General features: G+C 38.4%; 1 protein-coding gene across 1 annotated transcript in view; it reads left to right on the plus strand.

Moving 5' to 3' along the window:
• Positions 1 to 18,001, plus strand: part of nell2b (neural EGFL like 2b) — a 44,112-nt gene that overhangs the window by 6,412 nt on the left and 19,699 nt on the right. Inside the window, exons 3-14 of the mRNA XM_084111509.1 lie at positions 999 to 1,149; positions 1,955 to 2,128; positions 2,233 to 2,329; positions 2,438 to 2,510; positions 2,610 to 2,692; positions 3,671 to 3,799; positions 4,897 to 4,999; positions 5,536 to 5,627; positions 6,471 to 6,573; positions 7,551 to 7,685; positions 10,461 to 10,586; positions 17,668 to 17,790. Coding sequence (XP_083967635.1) covers positions 999 to 1,149; positions 1,955 to 2,128; positions 2,233 to 2,329; positions 2,438 to 2,510; positions 2,610 to 2,692; positions 3,671 to 3,799; positions 4,897 to 4,999; positions 5,536 to 5,627; positions 6,471 to 6,573; positions 7,551 to 7,685; positions 10,461 to 10,586; positions 17,668 to 17,790 — 1,389 coding nt within the window. The remainder of the gene's footprint in view (positions 1 to 998; positions 1,150 to 1,954; positions 2,129 to 2,232; positions 2,330 to 2,437; positions 2,511 to 2,609; positions 2,693 to 3,670; positions 3,800 to 4,896; positions 5,000 to 5,535; positions 5,628 to 6,470; positions 6,574 to 7,550; positions 7,686 to 10,460; positions 10,587 to 17,667; positions 17,791 to 18,001) is intronic.

Below are 18,001 nucleotides of genomic sequence, written 5' to 3' on the forward strand. Positions count from 1 at the left end.
AACTCATCACGTCTCCCAGTGTGTTTCCTCCTTCCTTCTGTCTCTGTCTCTTTCTTTTTATTTTGTGCTATTGCCACTCACGTCAGTGTCACGAGCCACGTGTCCCACGTCTACCATCCTCATTTCCTTAAAAATGTAATTTGTATGCTTATATAATTGTCATGATCATGTTTTCTTTTAGTCTTGTTTTTAGTCTTAGGGGTCGTTTACACGTCACCAACTAAAAACGGAAAACTTTTTATGCGTTTTAGGGGCCTGTGTGGATGGTGCTCACAAGTTTATTTTGTATAAATCCCAATATGTGCGTGGTGCGTATGCACATATGCTGGTTTTGTGCGTAGCCTACATGCAACGTTTATACATCAGGCCCTAGAGCTGTTGATGCTATTTGACTAATCGTTCTGAAAAATCACATCAAGAATTTGCTATCCTGCTCTGTTATGTGAAAAGGCAGCAATGTAATAAAATGCATGCACTGTATATGTTGTTTTTTGACACAATAAAAAAAACTGAATAGACATTATGGTGAAAAATCCTTTTTTAGGTGCAGATGGTATGGTTTCTTTTCAGCGGGGGTTAACCCGACCATGCTAACCAGCAAAACTTTGACCCCTTGGTATTTATCACGCTCATTTATTCTGCTTAGTTCAGTATTCACACTGGCTCCAGAGTGGATATTTAAAACATACATTTCACCAGATGGTCCCTTTTGGTGCAAAACGGCCATAGTTATCTCCATCATGGTCTGGAAACTAAAGTCACTTGCTTTCTGCTTCTATGCCGCTTTTGTTTGGTACCAGTTGGTGTAGTTATGAGCCTAAATGATTAACAAATTCATTTACAAGCTGATAATTCTGTTGTGTACAGTACTTGACATAACAGGATGGATGGATCAAACATTTTCATCTGTCTGATCTGTTCTGTTATATATATTGTATATGTTTTTAATGTATTGTATTGCTCTCCTTTTCTGTCTTTTTTGTCACTCTCTCCATCAGGCTCATCTAGGAATGCAAGAGCTTCCCTCAAGGCAGCAGAGAGAATTCTTCAGAAGTTGAGAGGAAGAACAGAGTTCACTCTTCTACTGACTCTCAAACAGGAGAAGTTCAGCTCAGGAGTACTGCTGTCCATCCACTATGGAGAACAGAGGTATCTATCTATCTATCTATCTATCTATCTATCTATCTATCTATCTATCTATCTATCTATCTATCTATCTATCTATCTATCTATCTATCTATCTATCTATCTATCTATCTATCTATCTATCTATCTATCTATCTATCTATCTATCTATCTATCTATCTCTCTCTCTATCTCTCTATCGCTCTCTCTCTCCCTCCCTCTCCCTCTCTCCCTCTGTCTGTCTGTCTGTCTGTCTGTCTATCTATCTCTCTCGCTCTCTCTCTCCCTCTCTCCCTCTCTCTCTCTCTCTCTCTCTCTCTCTCTCTCTCTCTCTCTCATTCATTCATTCATTCACCTATCTGTGCATCCAGAGGTTAGGCTTTTGCTCCAGTAAAACCTTCTTTCTATTTTTTTCTATTTTAATTGACTGTTTCTCAGAGGAACACACAATCTCTTCTCCCGATGGAATGTCTGAAACATTTCTGATTAGAGTGTCCACTGACATTTCTTAAACACTCACAGTATTGATTCTACCACATCTTTAAGGTCAGCACTCGGAGTACTGGCCAAGAAATTCATGGATCACTGCTCGTCTTCACATTCATTCAGAACTCACACATTCCCCATAGCTCCATTTTTCCCTGCTGTTTTTCCACATTCCAGAATTTAATAACAACCAATTGTCAGCTTAACCTGCAGAGGTATTGTGCATGGGAACATAAGAGCTATGGCAGCAGTTATTTCCCAGAGTTCTTATAAGATTTTAAGCAACTGATTCATGATTATGACTTTTCATGAAGTGAATCTGTTTCCTTGGCTTCCTCCTTAGGTTTCTGGAGGTAGAGAGCAGCGGTCTGCGTAATGAGATCCGTCTCTTCTTCCAAACCTCAGACCAGCGGCAGCAGAAAGAGGTCTTCCCCTATAGTCTGGCAGATGGACACTGGCACAAAGTCTCCCTGGCATTCAGCGCCACCCAAGTGGTGCTCCATATTGACTGCAACAGGTGAATGGCTTGAAAATTAAAGTACCAACAGATATGGATTTGAATGCCTTGTATTCGTACTTATCAGTGTTCACTCATTGCTTTTTATTTGTACTTGCTTTCAGAATTTATGAAAGGATTATGGAGATGCCATCTATGGACTTTCCCAGAGGAACAAACATCTGGCTTGGTCAAAGAAATGACGCCCATGGATTCTTCAGGGTACAACATAGCCTTGCACATTGAAAATTGACCATAAAATATGTAAAAGTTGTACATTAGTCCTGTCTACATCTTTCTGACTTGCTTTCTGCAATATATTTCTGTCAGGGAGTGATGCAAGATGTTCAGTTGGTAGTCGTACCCCATGGATACATCGTCCAGTGCCCAGATCTCAATCGTAGTAAGTGCATGCTCTCTGTAGACGGCACAGAAAAAAAAAAGCTCTCTGTTTACTCACTGGTCTGGAAATGCCATTAATGCACGTTCACCACTTTTGCAGCTTGTCCCACTTGTAATGATTTCCATGGACTGGTTCAGAAGATCATGGAACTTCAAGATATTTTAGCTAAAACATCAAACAAGGCAAGTTAAAATGTTTAGCATTGGGGTAGTCTGACTTCAGAAACAGATTTTTCTGCTTGTTTGATTTAATCGATGCTAATGCAAAATAATTGTTGAAAAAAAAACGCGTTCATTTTCATTCTGTTTTTCATTTCATTCAATTTGAATTTGTAATATACAAGTTTATTTAATCAATTTGCATTGGGACTAAATCATTTATTTGAGAAGGGAATTTTCTATTTCCCAGCATGCTTTGCACAGAACTAGATGAGAAATGTTGAAACTAAGCATTTTATGTGGTTTTAAGCAAAATGACAAAAGAAGGTGGTCTGTTAGGGTTAACTTGGGCTTTAAATTAATTTTTGTTATATTTTGGGGGTTACTTATATGGTGAAGAGTGGCAAAAAATATTACTGGTACTTTAGGATGCTAATGTTGCTATTGTTAATAGTTTAGAAAGGTAGTGAGTTAGAGATGTGTTTAATCTTATTGGGACTTGGTTAATTTCTTTCCACTACACAAGGTTTGTAGTGTACGGAGCCCCAAGAGGGACACGGTGATGGAAAAAATATGAGATCGGAGGAAAAAACATATTTTAATGCTTTTGCTTTCCCTCGAAAAATGTTTGCGTTCTCCTGAGAAACTTTGTGTTTGCTCGCAAGAGTTCTTTGCAAGAAAAAACAAAGTTACTCTGGAGAACGCAAACATTTTGTGAGCCAACGCAAAGTTTCTTGTGGGAACACAAGACTTTTGATTTTTCCTTCAATCTATTTTTTTTTCTTTTTGTGTTAAATGTCACTAGTTTTTATTTGCTATGGTCTGTTTAATGTCCTTAAGAGTGAACACCACAAACGCTGCCTTCATCATAAAACTCTTATTCCCCTCTCCTTCTGACATTTATTTTTTGCTTGCTCTTCTTTTTTTGTATCGCCTCCCACTATATTGATTCATCATTCAGTCACAGCCTCTCTTCTTCCTCGTGTCTTTATTGTGCTGTAGTTGGCACTTGCCGAAGAGAAGATGAAGTACTTGGATGGATGTTACTGTGAGAGGACGTGTACCCTGAACGGAGAGATATACAGGGACGATGATGCTTGGATAGATGGATGCAGAAACTGCACATGCTCAGTAAGCTCATGAATTCCCAGGACGGGGAAACTTAGGATTGTTTGTTTGGGATTTTAAACAAGAGATGTCTATACAAACTACAAACTCAAGGGCCGTTCACAATTGCAATGATTTTCAGCGACAAAGAAACTTGAAATCATTATTTTTCATTGATAGTTAGCTATTTGAGACATGAATGACTGTGCAAATTATGGAAACAAGCTATGATGTGACTACTATGTGTGGGAAGCATTATTTTCCTGTACCCTAAGGGAACATGGTGATGGAAAAAAAATTCAATGCTTTTAATGCTGTTACAAAACTTTTGCATTCTCTTGCAAAAGTATTACATTCTCCCCAAAACTTTGTGTTCGCTCACGAAACATTTGCTTTTATTATAGCAAAACGATTTTAAACGAAATTAAAAAATATAATTTTTCCTACTTTATTTCCATCATAAAGTTTTTGTGAGTGCACAAAATTTCTCAGAGGAAAGCTAAAGTTTTGTAGAAAACGTAAAAGTATTGAAATATACGAGTTTTCCTCGCATGTTTTTTTAACATCACCATGTCCCTTTAAGCCGGGGCTCTGTAATATGGAAGCTTGTATCCACCATGAAATGAAAAAAATACAAAATTCAGACTTTTCAGAATTCTCACAATTAAGACTTTTTTTCTCACAATTGCAAGTTTATTTTTCACAATTATGACCTTTTTTATGAGAAAAAAAGTCTCAGAATCTTGAGATATAAACTCAGAATTGCACAGAAAAAATGGCCGAATTGTGAGATAAAAAGTCTCAATTACCTTTTTTGATTCCCTGCTTTCAGCACAGAATAAAATATCCAAACATCCTTAAATCATTGTACATTTATTAAAGATAAAATGCTAAGTTTTGAAGCCATAGTACAGAAGTTTGGCAAATCTAGATGTTTTGTAGTTGTCAGTGTTGGAACGCACAAGTATTTGTTGGGATTTGTTTTAAGTTGCCTGCATCACTCATGAATTGATTCTGATTCTGTTAGCTTATTTTGCTGAATCATGTGATTGTGAAGCTGTTTATTGATGATGATGATGATGAAGATGAGGATGAGGATGATGTGTGTGTTCCACCTGCAGAATGGTACAGTGGAGTGTGAGAGTATTTTCTGCCCACCCCCTCAGTGCCCTCCCGATACAGCTCCAATCTACATGCCTGGAGAATGCTGTAAAGAGTGCCAGCGTGAGTACACACACTCACACACACAAAATGAGGCCACGCATCTATAGAGCTGCATATATTTTACAACTTTTCCTCTCTCTCCCTTTGTCTCATGCCTGCTCCTTTATCTCTCCATCTTCTCGATTCTCACCTCACTATCTTTTTCCACCCAAAATCTTTTATATAATCATTCTCCGGTCTTGATGACAAACTGACCACATCCCTGTGTTGCTAGGTTACCGCTGCCACAAATTTGAATGTCAACACACACACAACGCTGTCACACACTTTCTCTGGTATCATTAATAATTCAAGGCCAGTGTGCAGCATGTTGTGTTTGAGTGAGCAGAGCTAATGTGCAGAAGCTAATAGCAGTTTGACTGATGACCAGGGCTTTATTTAACACTGCGTTCTGGTTGGCTTAATCTAACATGCTAGTTCAATCGATGCTTTACTGGTTTGCGCTCTAAAGCGCTTTGTTTTGTCTCTATCCTCTTAATTTCTCGCATGTTCCTTGTTTTCTTCTTCTTTTTCTCTTTATATCTTTCCGTCTTTAGCCGTGTGTCTGTTCAGAGGAAGAGTGTACGTGGAAGGTGATCGTAAGAGCGTACACGACTCTGAGGGAAACTGTCTGCTGTTTGAATGCAGGGTGAGTAGTGTAACTGCAGGCCGATGGTCGGAAGGTTTTTGCCCAAACCAGAATCTGACCCTTCTGCAATTTTTTGCACTCATTTTTGAGTTGTGTAAGGTGGATGTGTTAATTGGAGCTGCGAGAACTGCACTCTTATTTGTAGATGAAAGCATGATCAATCATAATATGTCATAAATAAACACACAATGGGTGGATGACATGAATGATGGGAATTTGAATTCTGTGGAAATCTGAGTTCTGCTGGCGCTGATTCTACCTGGGCCTGGTTATGAATTGGAATGCCAAGCAGCATGTGAATTCTGTCTGGGTCTGGGTTTGATTATGATTTTGCATTCCAAGCAGAATTTGAAGTCGATCTGGTTCTGGTTATAAATTGGAATTCCAGGGAGAATTAGATTTTTTTTTCTAGGCATGGTTAGGAATTGGAATTCCAGGCAGAATTTGAATTCTGTCTGAGCCTGGTTAAGAATTTGAATTCCAAGCAGCTTTTGAATCTGAATTTTAATTCTATCTGGGTCTGGTTATATATTTGAATTACAGGCAGAATTTGAATCTGAATTTGAATTCTGTCTAATTATGAATTTGAATTCCAAGCAGCATTTGAATTTGAAAATCCATCTTAAGCTCATAATTGGAACATGATAGCTCGTCCAAACTGGTCAAGCTGGTTGGTCATGTTCCAGAAATCATCTGGATGATCTTGGAAGTTGGTTTGTTGCTTGAACCAGCTTAGAAAACGCTACCATTCTCAGAAACTAGCATCTTAATTAGCAGCTAACATTTTAACCTGGATGTTTGACTTTGATTAATTGAAAAAAACACTTGTTTGTGTGTTTGCAGGATCGAAGTATGCGTAGGGTTGAGATGACTACTTGTCCAGAGCTGAACTGCCCAGAGTCAGAGCAGATCACACTCACAGACCGCTGCTGCAAAGTGTGCAGAGGTGCGACACACTCACACACGCAGAAATAACACACACCTTCTACACTCCACTGATTGGAGTCATATTAAGGGCAGCCACCTTTGACCGCTGTGCACACAAACTAGATTTGCGCTCAACACCAAACCATGACTGTGCATGACAGCAAACATCTATTCCAGTCTTCACACATATCACCACACACACATAACACCCCATTGTAACAGTGATGCTTCAAAGGGCAGGTAATGCTTGACTTTACCGCACCTCTCATAGTTCACATATCAAGCCACAGTGAGCAGTAACATTTTTAAATAATTTTGTTTTAAAGAATCTTGTGGTGTGAATTTTTTTTTTTTTAAAGTACAAATAGTCTATGTATTCTTTCTATTAATTTGAGATCATATAAGCACTGCAAAAAAAGAGAAATATTTTAACTATTTTCACAAATTTTCAAGTTCAAATATCTAATCAATTTATTTGACCAGCAACACTGCATAAGATATCATTTTTCTTTACTTGTTTTCAGTGTAAACAAGTTAAAAACTAGTGAAACCAGTGCAATAGACGAATGTACAGTTACATTTAAGATACAATCTATTAAAACAAGGCTTACTAGGCTTAGTAAACTGATTTTAAGGATGTTTGTTGGAAAACAAGTAAAAAAAGACCAATTAAAACCCCATTAAGAAGTAATTTATTAACAATTATAAAATAATTAGCAAAATGCTGTTTAAAATGGTTTTAGATGGTGTATATAGCCTGTCACACCGCAGGACATGCGATGTCCCAAAACGTCCCAACATGCTATGTTATGCCAATTAGCCAGGAGTAGGTGAACAATAAATCCTCCCCAACTGAATGTACTGTGTAGCTTTTCATCTATTAGTATGAGCTGAAAATTTGTCAACACGGGGGGGAAAAGTGTAATTTATAATCCATAAATTATAAATGTCAGATTTTAGGTATTGCATAGCACTTCTACTTTATCTCACTCCCAGGGCATGATTTCTGTGCTGATGGGCACAACCGCAATTGTGTGGAGAATTCGGACTGCATTAACCTAGAGGCAGGAGCTTGCTGCAGTTGTAAAGAGGGATATCATGCGCTCAGGGACGACAGCGCTTACTGCCAAGGTATTCAAACTCCCACAGACAAACCTGCCACAGATTTGCTTGCTTAAAATTTCTGTTTTGTATAAGCAAATAACAGGGCTTTCACAAATCACTAAATTGCCTGCAATCACAGAAGGAGGAGTTGCCGATAAAAGCTGTTGACTGGTGATTACTTAGTGTCTCGCTGAATGAATATTTCAGCACCACTATTATCCTTACAGTTGTAATTAATGCATTTTAAACCCTGGAGTTCATGCTGTGCGAGTGTGTGTACAGATGTGAAGGGGGATTCCTGTGGCTCGCTGGCTTTTAATAGGATGTACCCTTGTCTAAACATACACGGCAGCCCAGCGAGTGTGTGATGGATATTTCTTTCCACACAAAAGACCAATGACTATTTTTTTGCTTGCTTTGTCTTAATGTGACCTTTGTCACTGTGATTCGTAGTAGGACATCTCCGGCATAGACAATCAATAATATATATATATATATATATATATATATATATATATATATATATATATATATATATATATATATATAATAAAAGTGTTTCAACATTAAAATTACACACATCAGCTTTAAATAATGCCTCTATATGAAAGACTGTGTCCTGTTAGTTTGGGTGAAATTCAGCATGTTTACATGGACTGTTGTAGTCTGTAGTTTGCAGCAGCCTCAGGCATATGGATAATACCAGTGCCAATGCGACTTATTAATTTGGGATTCATATCTTCTAGAACAAAAGCGGCCGAAAAAGGCATTATATTTTCAATTACAGAAGTGATGAGAGAGTTTTTTTCCTCCTCAGTTTAGGCTCTGAATCCCACACAGCAGACACATTGGGACAGATAAGACTTTGGAGAATTTCCCTCCACTATTTACTGTTACGCCAAACATATTGCTCTGATGGATTTACAGTTTGTTTACAGCTGCCCTGCAATGCTATCTTAAAAAAGAAGCTTGACTTTATCAGTCAATGGCTGAAGCAACTGGTAAACAAAGGCTATATATTAAAATTATTATTTCTCAAAAGTGGTTGCTATGCTCTGTGTTTGTAATTAAGAATTTTTTTCTGAGAATATACTGTGTCTTGTTTTCAGAGAATTCTTTCTATTTTATTTTTATTTTCTTTATTTAGTTTTATATGGTTGGATGGTATGAATGCATGGATGTATGGATGCATGGAGGATTGGTTGGTTGGATCATGATGGATGGATGGATGGATGGATGGATGGATGGATGGATGGATGGATGGATGGATGGATGGATGGATGGATGGATGGATGGATGGATGGTTTGGATGGTTTGGATGGTTAGGTTGGTTGGATGATGGATATATGGATGCATTGATGATTGGTTGGTTGGTTGGGATGCATGGATGGATGGTTTAGTTGGTTGATTGACTGGTTGGATGATGGATGGATGGATGGGTGGATGGGTGATTGGTTGGTTGGATGAATGATTGGAGTAGTGGGTGCGGTGGATGGATGGATGTATGGAGTGGTGGGGTGGATGTATGTACTGTATGTATGTATGGATGGATGGATGGTTGGTTGGATGATGGATGCATGGATGATTGTTTGGATGGATGGATGGATGGATGGATGGATGGATGGATGGGTGATTGGTTGGTTGGATGAATGATTGGAGTAGTGGGTGCGGTGGATGGATGGATGGATGGAGTGGTGGGGTGGATGTATGTACTGTATGTATGTATGGATGGATGGATGGATGGTTGGTTGGATGATGGATGCATGGATGATTGTTTGGATGGATGGATGGATGGCTGGCTGGTTTGGTTGGCTGGATGATGGATATATGGATGCATGGATGATTGGTTGGTTGGGATGGATTGATGGATTGGTCGGTTGGTGGGTTGGAGTGGTGGGTGGGATGGATGGATGGATGTTTGGTTGGTGGATTTTTATTTTAAACATAAAAGTCACACAAATCAGTTCAGTACAATACTTTATCTCAAGCAACTGTTTCTTTATTAAATATATCTTGTTTTAAGGACATTTGTATTGGGAAAGAGACAAAATGCTGATTAAGAACATGATTTTGTGCTTTTTGTAGAATTTGTAAATTTTGTAGATTGGTTGGTTGAGAAGAAAAGAAATGTAAGAAAGATTATATAAAGTATTCTTGAGGAGGAGAGAGTGGGTGGACTGAAGGACAAGAGCGTCTCTATGAAAAGTGTAAAAACTGGAGGCTGAGAAAGTGAAGGAGGTGGAGGAAAGGGACAGAAAGTGAAAGGTCTAGAAGTGCTCTGTGTTTTGTTAATGCAGTTTAAGAACTGAACTGAGACACATACAGTACAGTACTGTACATTATTTGCAAAAGTTATTCAAACCTTTAACTCTAAAGATGTATTTATCTTCTTTCTGTCATAAATGCTGCCAAACCTTCAGGAAGATGCACAAAAAGTTTAAATGCTTAACCTGCAGCTATTATGAAAAGGAAGTCAAATGGAGGCAACAAAAGCTTGATTAAATAATTACATCATTTTTGTGCTTTCCCTTAAATATTCTTTGAAACATTCAAACATGTTGTTGGTGTTCCTGTTATTTTACAGTCTTAGTAGTTTCCTGCAGCAGCGTGAACAGTAATGTTATTTCGCTCATGATGTAATGACTGGATCTTCCAGCACCCTTGACAAATGCTGTTAATTGATCACAGCTGCAGTGTGAATGGTTTTTTTTTTTTTGGCAAAGCTTCTTCCCAAATGTTTTGAGAACTGTGTTGTGTTCAGGTCATGGTACAGAGTGTCTTGTGTTCTGCTATGGTTTGCAGATATCGATGAGTGTGCAGAGGGGAAACACTACTGCAGGGAGAACACAATGTGCATGAACACACCCGGATCCTTTATGTGTGTCTGTCACACCGGCTACGTCCGTATTGATGATTACTCCTGCACAGGTGAGTACAGAGAACATTATTGTGTGTGTGTGTGTGTGTGTGTGTGTGTGTGTGCGTGTGTGTGTGTGCGTGTGTGTGTGTGTGTGTGTGTATGTTTTTTGCCAGGGATATATAATTAATTATTGGGGAGAATGCAGGCTGCATTCAAACCTGAATCTATTAGAATAGCACCATGGTTTATTGTGTCTAGGTCATTAAAATGTTTTTAAAGACCCCATAAAATCATTTGATAAGGTACGTTTAACATAGTTTCTGATATTTACAGTTTTGCTCTGGCAAACTGCACTCAGAATTTTTTTTATTGCTTTTTTCACCTTTTAAAAAATATGATTCACATTTGTGAATAAGTAGACTTAATTTAAAAAGTTTCTTTTTTTCTTTCTTTCTTTCTTTCTTTCTTTCTTTAAATAAATTATTATACTATATTTTTATTTTTATATATATATATATATATTTTTTTTTTTTTGTGTGTTATACCTGTTAATCTACAGTAGGAGTTCTGTTATGTTGTGTTTAGTGTAAATTTAATAGCATTATTTTTGTGCTATTTGTAACATTTTAATATAAGTAAATAAAGGAATGTTGTTTGATTTAATTACTAATATATAAATAATTAGAATTCTAAATATATTACATCACAGGCAACATACAGACACAACAAAAAATTATTGTTTACATATACATGTTTTATGCAACTTATCAAGCATTGTTTAACATTGTTTTAACAATGCGTGCAATAGAGGAAGAACAAGAATGAAACAAAAAGTTCAAGAAAGGCAGCATATGCGAAAGTTTTCACTGATGGAAAGTACAGATGGTACGTGTTCCTGATCTTTAACTTAAAAAAGCAATTAAATCTCTTCAGGAGCACAGGATAAGGAAGCGAAACACGGTGCAAGGGAACAGCTACACGAGTCTTAGTCCTTCTGTGACCTACTTTAAAACTCAATTAATTACAACAGAGTCCAGGAAGGTTTCTATCTCAATAAATACGCAAAAAAGCATAAATAAAACTGCACCTGGGCTGTAAGGTGCATCATCGCCAACAACAATTCAACTTTTATTTTAGAAACTATTCTAGATTTGTTTTCTTTCTGCTGATTATCTCATAAATCCATGAGTAATCAAGGCCAGCTGCATTGTTATTATTTATTGCTATTATTTTCAAGTAGTCTGCATTACACCGACCTCGCCATCAAGTTCTCTGACCTCTGCTCATTTTAATGCTGCATGTTGTTGTTTTGTAATGGAAAGGGCTTGATTATTGTGTGAAAGCACAAGCGCACTATGGAACAAGCTTCAGCATTGCTTGCTTTTCATTGCTTTCTTCAAGCAAACCTGCATACTCACTGGTTGATGAGGAAACTTACTTGTATCATTTGAACAGACTTGAGCCCCAAACATATTTGGAGGTGTCGAGTCAGTTATAATGTTATAATGTTGCCTGTCTAGAACGTGGTTTGTTTTGGTCATAGAAAGTGATGGTTTTCACAGTGACCTTTCAAAGGCTAAAACTCTACTCTAGAATCATAGAATTCAGATTTAGTTTGTTTCTCTGAGTTTGTGCCTTCTTCTCAAAACGTACAGGTGAGAGATGCCTTTTAATTTAAATGCACACCCTGCTTCTTTTATATCAATTTAATAAAATCATTACTCACAGCAGTTATCAGTTTAACTCTATTTAATCTATCCTTCTTCCCTCTGGATATCTAGCCCATTGATGATTGGTTGAAAGCCGTGTGTCTGTTGTTGATTGGCTCACAGCTGTGCATCTGCTTCTGTTCTGACTTAGAGTCTCAGTGAGGCTGGCGTTCTGATGGCAAAACATTATTATTTTCAATTATTCATGTGTGCAGTCACACAGAGAAATATATTGCATATTTTGCCTGTGGGGTTTTTATGAGATAATCTGCAGGCTGCAGTCACGTCAGCTGAAACTGGAATTCATTTAATTTGAAGCTGTAATAGACTTTACCTGATATAAAACGAGAACACTTTTAATCAGCCGATCTTATTTTAATTTAAAACATCAGACGGTATTTAAATGACTGTAATTATTTTAATTGTGCTCCACTGTTTCCATATCTGTTCATTATTGCTCTGTCTTGCCTTCATGATCGGCTCAGTGATATTTACCAATTGCATCCTTTACTCTGCAATGAACAAACTTGTTGGCATGATAAGAGGTTTTGTCATTTACATGAACGGTACCAGTCATTAGTTAGCATTTGTTGTTTAATAACAAGTAAATGGCATTGATAATGGACATTGTGGAGTTCCTCTTTCCTTTCTTTATGTGTCTCTCACACAATTCCTCATTAGTTCCTCTTGAGCAGTCAGCAGATGTTAAGCTCAAAAGGATGTTAGTCTCCAATCAGCTCATTTATGCACTGTTATGGACAGAGATGTCAGTGTAAATGTTTCTTCAAAGATCAGAAAGATTTCACATTCATTTAGTTTCTATTTTTCAAGGGATAGTTCACCTCGACATTCGTCATTTACTCACCCTCATGTCATTCCAAATACGTGTGACTTTAATCATGGAACACAAAAGGAGATGTTTTGAAGTATGTTCATGCTGTTCTGTTATGGCGCTTTTCCACTACACAGTACCAGCTCGCCTCGGCTCGACTCGACTCGGCTCTGTTTGGTTTTCCACTGTGTAAAAGTTGTACCTGTACCTGCTTCCAGGTACTTTTTTTCGTACCACCTCCGGCGAGGTTCTAAGCGAGCTGAGGCGATACTAAAATGTGACGTGAAAACACGACAGATTGCCGATTGGTCAGAGAGAATCGTCACTATTCACTGCGTCATCATTGCACGTGCCAGACGGAGTATCCTGAATAAAAAAACAGCAAAAACAAAAACATCCAAAAACAGCATACACTCGATTTCCTCCATTGTCCTGTGTGTGTGGGTAGCGGGTGTGTCTCGCGTAGAAGATTAAGTCACGGCAGTTTCCTGCGGCGTCGCTATGACGACCAGGTACTATTGTGGAGGTACTATCTGCAATGGAAAACGGAGCGAAAAGCGAGCCGAGCCAATCGAGGCGAGTCGAGTCGAGTCGAGTTGAGCTGGTGCTGGTAATGGAAAAGCGCCATTACATACAGTGAAAGTGGATGGTGACCACTTTAGTTTTCCACAGAAAAATTAAGTCATACAGGTTTTTGAAAGACGAGGATGAGTAAATGATTATAATTTTTGGATGTACCATCCCTTTTATGTACAAACACAAAGAATCATCTCTTCCAAAAGCGATTTTGTTGCATGCTTGAGAAGAGGCACAGAACGAATATGGTTTTGTCTCTCTGTTCGATCTGAAAAGAAGCAGAGCATTCAGATTGAATATGTGATCTGCATTTATGTTGTTGAACGATTTTCAATTCAGCTGTAAAAGCATCCTGGGATGTTCATTGATGAGGAACTGCAGCATAAAAACACCCGACCAATCAACATCATTCATCAGTCAAAATGCATTTTAATGAGATGATTTAATGACATTTTAATGAGTGCGATTTAAAGATCTGTGTTGTAAGATTTATGACTAAAGTTGATTAAGCAATTTCACTTCACTGGGGGGAATTTGAGGAGATGAAAAGTAACACGTGGTGAAGAAAAAGACACCAGACAGGTGTAAACACTGGGATTTTGGGAGATAAAACAGAAGAGAAGGAAACTCTAAGGAGGATAGATGGATGGATGGATGGATGGATGGATGGATGGATGGATGGATGGATGGATGGATGGATGGATGGATGGATGGATGGATGGATGGATGGGCGGGCGGGCGAGCGAGCGAGCGAGTGAGTGACAGACAGACTATGAGAAGCAGAGAGAACATTCTCTATTTTCCACCTGGTGGTAGCTGACAGATCTGCCCATCTGGAAGCTAGAAATTAAATGAATATGTGTGAGAGAAGGAGAGAAGAGCCTTGTTAATGAATAATTAGGAGGATAATTGATGTCACTTTAGCTGTCATAGTCAGATGAGTCAACACAGATGAGAAATCAGACCACACAAACACGTCCACAGTGAGGGATTCATCTCAGTCAGACGCTGCTTGGCATGACCGTAATATTAATGATTGAGATAAACAGGGATGGCATCAGGGAAGCCAATGGAGCTGGTATTGGACCAAATTGTTTTTTTTCTTTTTGGTCTTACAATGAGGAGGAAAAGAAAAATCGTATTAAAAACTACAGTTCAATTTAAGCTCCACAACAGTATAATGTAAAGTATGAACAATGGATGTTCAGTCTTATATTTGCTAAATAAAATGACAGTGTTGTTTTTATGAGGTTCACTGAAGTTTCACCACTGTTTTACACAGTAAAATGTGACTGATTCGTACAATTTTGTCTAAACCCCAGTGACGGTTGGGTTTAGGGGCGGGGTCAGGGGTAGGTCATTCGTACGAATTGGGCAACTCGTAAAATATGTACGATTTAGCAAAAATCGTACAAATTCGTACGAGTGTGGTCGTATGAACTGCCGTGAGATCGGGTTTTTTTAACAGAGTAATTTCACAATTCACTCTGAGAGTCTCTCCGATTCTCCATAACTCTTGGCTGCTTTGGGAACATTTTGGCCCAAACAGATATTAATGAGTCTCTGAAGCAGAGGTACTCTCATTGGCATTTCAAGCAGTCCGAGCAAAGGCTTGGGGTCACCTGGAGGTCATTGTAAGACAGTAACAGATGATTGTTGAATGTTTCATGATCAAGTTCAATTCGAGATTCAAGAAAGATTTTTCATTTTTATTACTGAACTGTTGAACCCTGTTCTTTTAAACTATAAATGGACTGCTTTGCTGTCCTTATTATAAATCAGTGTTTTAGTCCAGTAATGTAGTCATGTCAGAGTCGCTGAAGAGTTTTACCATCGTCCCTGTTCACTGCAGTCTGACTTGAAACATTTAATTGCCATTTTACAGTGCATATTGTAGTAAACCCATCAAAATGTAATGAGGATGGAAGGATAGAACAGTGCAAGCTAATTTTGAGCCTGCATCATTTATACAAAAAGAGCATTTACATTGAAGTCTTAATTGAACAGCACCATAAAACAGCCTGGTAGATTCTGAAGGCCAGTTCGTGCCGGAGATAATGATAAAGATATACACTCACCTAAAGGATTATTAGGAACACCTGTTCAATTTCTCATTAATGCAATTATCTAATCAACCAATCACATGGCAGTTGCTTCAATGCATTTAGGGGTGTGGTCCTGGTCAAGACAATCTCCTGAACTCCAAACTGAATGTCAGAATGGGAAAGAAAGGTGATTTAAGCAATTTTGAGCGTGGCATGGTTGTTGGTGCCAGACGGGCCGGTCTGAGTATTTCACAATCTGCTCAGTTACTGGGATTTTCACGCACAACCATTTCTAGGGTTTACAAAGAATGGTGTGAAAAGGGAAAAACATCCAGTATGTGGCAGTCCTGTGGGCGAAAATGCCTTGTTGATGCTAGAGGTCAGAGGAGAATGGGCCGACTGATTCAAGCTGATAGAAGAGCAACTTTGACTGAAATAACCACTCATTACAACCGAGGTATGCAGCAAAGCATTTGTGAAGCCACAACACGCACAACCTTGAGGCGGATGGGCTACAACAGCAGAAGACCCCACCGGGTACCACTCATCTCCACTACAAATAGGAAAAAGAGGCTACAATTTGCACGAGCTCACCAAAATTGGACAGTTGAAGACTGGAAAAATGTTGCCTGGTCTGATGAGTCTCGATTTCTGTTGAGACATTCAGATGGTAGAGTCAGAATTTGGCGTAAACAGAATGAGAACATGAATCCATCATGCCTTGTTACCACTGTGCAGGCTGGTGGTGGTGGTGTAATGGTGTGGGGGATGTTTTCTTGGCACACTTTAGGCCCCTTAGTGCCAATTGGGCATCGTTTAAATGCCACGGCCTACCTAAGCATTGTTTCTGACCATGTCCATCCCTTTATGACCACCATGTACCCATCCTCTGATGGCTACTTCCAGCAGGATAATGCACCATGTCACAAAGCTCGAATAATTTCAAATTGGTTTCTTGAACATGACAATGAGTTCACTGTACTAAAATGGCCCCCACAGTCACCAGATCTCAACCCAATAGAGCATCTTTGGGATGTGGTGGAACGGGAGCTTCGTGCCCTGGATGTGCATCCCACAAATCTCCATCAACTGCAAGATGCTATCCTATCAATATGGGCCAACATTTCTAAAGAATACTTTCAGCACCTTGTTGAATCAATGCCACGTAGAATTAAGGCAGTTCTGAAGGCGAAACGGGGTCAAACACAGTATTAGTATGGTGTTCCTAATAATCCTTTAGGTGAGTGTAGTTCTAAAAATCATTCTAGATATAATAGAATAATCCACACCATATCTATAACGATAACGGCGCAGAGAAACAATATCGTTGGAGTGTCTTTCAGAATTTTTTTTTTCAGCCAATCAGAATCCATCCTGCTTTAAAGAGCGTGAGCATTTAAAGCAGCAGACGTCAAACTTTAGCGCTCTCTAGAATAAACAGAACAATATTGTGCGCTGGTGTGGACACTAATATAGTTATCATTATAGTTATCTTTATAGTTATCGTTCTTGGTTAGGGTTAGCAAGCTAACCTAAAAACCTAAAGACTCAAACTGAAAAACTGCCCATAGTTTATGTTTGGGGAGTTTTGTTATAGAAAATTATAGTATAAATTATATTATTTATTTATTTAATATAATAAACTATATGCATTTTTTAGGGTTTTGAGCCTTTGCTTTTATCCAGATAGTGACAGCATTTGACAGCATCTCAAACAACCTCCGGCAAAGACTGTGGCATATTATTTTTGCACAATAGTGTCAGTTATTCCCTAAACACCGTGCTCATGCACATCTGACTCCTTCCCCTTTCAGTGATTTTATTCTTTCTTTCTGTCTCTTTCTCTCTCCTTCTGCCTGTTTTTCATCTTTGAGATGGAATTGTATTCCCTCCGAGAGAAACAGCTGCAAGGAAAGTGCAGAACGTGCAAAAAGTTAGAGGGAATTGTTCAAAAACACACTGACGCGCACTCCCCTTGTGTTTTCAGAGCACAATGAGTGTGTGCGTGGACTGAATACCTGTGATGAAAACGCTCTTTGCTTCAATACGGTTGGCGGACACAGTTGCTCCTGTAAACCAGGGTACGTCGGTAACGGGACCGTCTGCGGAGGTAAGAGCAAACATCTGAACTCCACACTGTACTAATATTACAGTAAAAATGTTCAATTTCCACACAATTTCCAATAACAAATGTAATTGTTTATATAAATATTTATATGAAAACATTTATAAGGCCATGTTAATATAATTATATGTTAATTTTAATATGATTAATATTCTTAATTAATAAAATAGGTTTTTCACGTAATTATTCAAGTAAA

This window comes from Abramis brama, assembly GCF_963993115.1.
Source record: "Abramis brama genome assembly, chromosome: 4".
NCBI classification, from domain to species: Eukaryota; Metazoa; Chordata; class Actinopteri; order Cypriniformes; family Leuciscidae; genus Abramis; species Abramis brama.